This window comes from Chaetura pelagica, unplaced genomic scaffold, assembly GCF_000747805.2.
Source record: "Chaetura pelagica isolate M959 unplaced genomic scaffold, ChaPel_1.0 scaffold516, whole genome shotgun sequence".
In the NCBI taxonomy this organism is placed as follows: Eukaryota; Metazoa; Chordata; class Aves; order Apodiformes; family Apodidae; genus Chaetura; species Chaetura pelagica.
In genome coordinates this window covers 14,943-17,176 of record NW_009953654.1, presented here as the reverse complement: position 1 = coordinate 17,176, position 2,234 = coordinate 14,943, and the positions used below count along the sequence as shown (strand labels likewise).

Below are 2,234 nucleotides of genomic sequence, written 5' to 3'. Positions count from 1 at the left end.
GCGGGGCTGAGGGAAGAGCCCGACCCCGCTGCAGCCTGGACCCCGCAGGGTAAAGGTAGATGTGAACTCGTGGTGGCCACGCTGAGCACCCCAGGACCCCCCTCCTGGTGCTGCCCCAGCTCTGCCCCAAGCCGTGCCCACCCTGGCTGGGCAGTGACAGAGGCTGTTTTCTCCTTCCAGCTGCGAAAGTGCACCCGGGAGGGAGAGCTCTCCAGCCCAAAGCAGGTGAGGCTGCTGGGGGAGAGGAGGGAAGGGGGAGTGTAACATGGACATCCTGCACTGGGCAGCTTGGAAAGGGAGTGGCAAACTCAATGGGATGGGATGCCAAGTACTTAGGATTTTGGATTCACCTTCCCAGAAGCACCAACGTGTGAAGGTGTGGAGTGATAAATGCTGCAGAGAGCATGGGAGCTGCCAGGGAGGGCAGCTGAGGAGCCAGGCATGGACCCTGCCCATAAGAGGTGTCCACGAGGCTCCTTTGCTCTGTCTCATGCAGGATGAGGATGCCTGGAGGCCAACAGAAAAATGGTGCAACCAGCTCTTCTGCAACGTGGTGCCCATGCTGCTTGGGGATGAGGAAGAGGAGCCAGGGGGTAGGCAGCACTTCGACTTGGACACCTTCCTCTCAGACATCTCTGACACTCTCTTCACCATGACACAGACTCCCAGTACCCACCAGGCAGTCCCCGAGGATGGTAGGTGCCTCAGACCATGCTCTCACTAGAGGAGGAGATCCAGCTGGGCAGCATGGCCAGTAGCACCTTGCTGCCTCTTGGTTTAGCCCCTGAGAGCTGCTGTCTGGATTTTTTGGGGAGACAGGATCTCCTGGAGGGGATGGTTCCGGCTCAAATGGAGAAGGAGCCATGGGAGAAGGCTTCCCTTCTCCTCTGGCTTCCTCCAGACCAGCTTGAGGAGCACTAACCCCATGAAAAACTTGCAGCAGACCCCAGGGCAGAGCTGCCAGCCCTGGGTGAGCAGCAGGCAGGTCCTGCCTTCCATGGACACCTTTTGCTGTCCCTGCCTGGCCAGGTCCCTGGAGATCCTGCAGCACCAGGCAGGTCCTGTGCCAAGGCTCAGCATTTCCTTAGGCTTCTTGGGTGCTGGGTGGGATCCCAGAGGTGGGCAGGGTAGTGGCCCTGGGTTTCTGCAGGGTGGGTGTCCATTTCTCTGCCTGCACATGGTTGTGGGGTGACTCTGGGGTGTCACAGGGGGGTGACAGCAGGGGTAAGGGGAGTTTTGGGGGTGCAGTGGCTGGGCCCTGCTGTTGCAGCTCTGCCCTCTTCCAGCTTATGTTGGGAATGCTGACATGATCCAGCCAGACTTGGCCCCCCTGCAGCCCAGCCTGGATGACATGGAGATCTCAGGTAAAGGCCAGCCCAGGTGTGGTACCACAGCCCAGCATGCTCTGTACCCCACAGCAGCCAAAAATGGGGGGTTCGGTGGGTTGGCCAGGCAGCAGTGGGAGCTGCTGGAGCAGCCAGAAAGCACTGGAATTCCAGTGGCATGGAAAAAGCAGCACACGATGGGCATGGATGCTGCAAGGCAGAGGCTCAGTGTGCCTGCCTGCACCTGGGGCAGAGCATGGCAGGCTGGAGAGGGCTTGGATTTCTACAGAGGGTCTTGCCAGGAGGGCCAAACCACCTTGCTTTGTCTGCAGACAGAGGAAGGACAATTGTGTCTCCCTCAAGAAAGAAGAAACCTCTAGACAGCAGGTCCTGTGCTGCTGTGTCCCCCTCCTCACCCCACTCACTGACCAGCCTTACGTGGAGCAGCCCCAGGGACTGGCTCAGAGCTGGGACCCTGTGCTGGGCTGGGCTGTGTCCTCTGGGGACTGGTCACCATCCCTGTCAGGCTGGCCCAGAGATAAACCTGGCCACTGGTGTCCAGCTGGGGCAAGGGGGTTGCTGAGGGGGACACAGGGAGTGGTCAGTGGGGCTGCCACCAGGGCTGCCACGTGGGCTCTGAACCATGAGTGTCCCTGAGTGTTGTGGAGTTGGCTGGGACATGTCCTGGTCCCAGCTGGTCTGTGCCTCATGTCCCAGTGCAGGGCACGGCTGGTGCCCCAGAGACCAGCTCTGCCCTCAGACGTGCCAGAGCTGCTGGCCTGGGCACACCTGGCAGGGTGGGAGCTGGTGTGGGCTGGTAGCCTCGGGCAACACCAGCATCTCCAGCCCCCTCCATGCATCTGTGAGCACCCTGCAGGCTCCAGGGATGATCTCCACTTCCTTCAGCAG

The 2,234-nt window shown here is 60.7% G+C and overlaps 1 protein-coding gene across 1 annotated transcript in view; it reads left to right on the top strand.

Annotated features, from left to right (window-relative positions):
• Positions 1 to 2,234, top strand: part of MLXIPL (MLX interacting protein-like) — a 28,855-nt gene that overhangs the window by 18,494 nt on the left and 8,127 nt on the right. Inside the window, exons 9-11 of the mRNA XM_010000204.1 lie at positions 155 to 225; positions 497 to 695; positions 1,287 to 1,364. Of these exons, the coding sequence (XP_009998506.1) occupies positions 155 to 225; positions 497 to 695; positions 1,287 to 1,364 (348 nt within the window). The remainder of the gene's footprint in view (positions 1 to 154; positions 226 to 496; positions 696 to 1,286; positions 1,365 to 2,234) is intronic.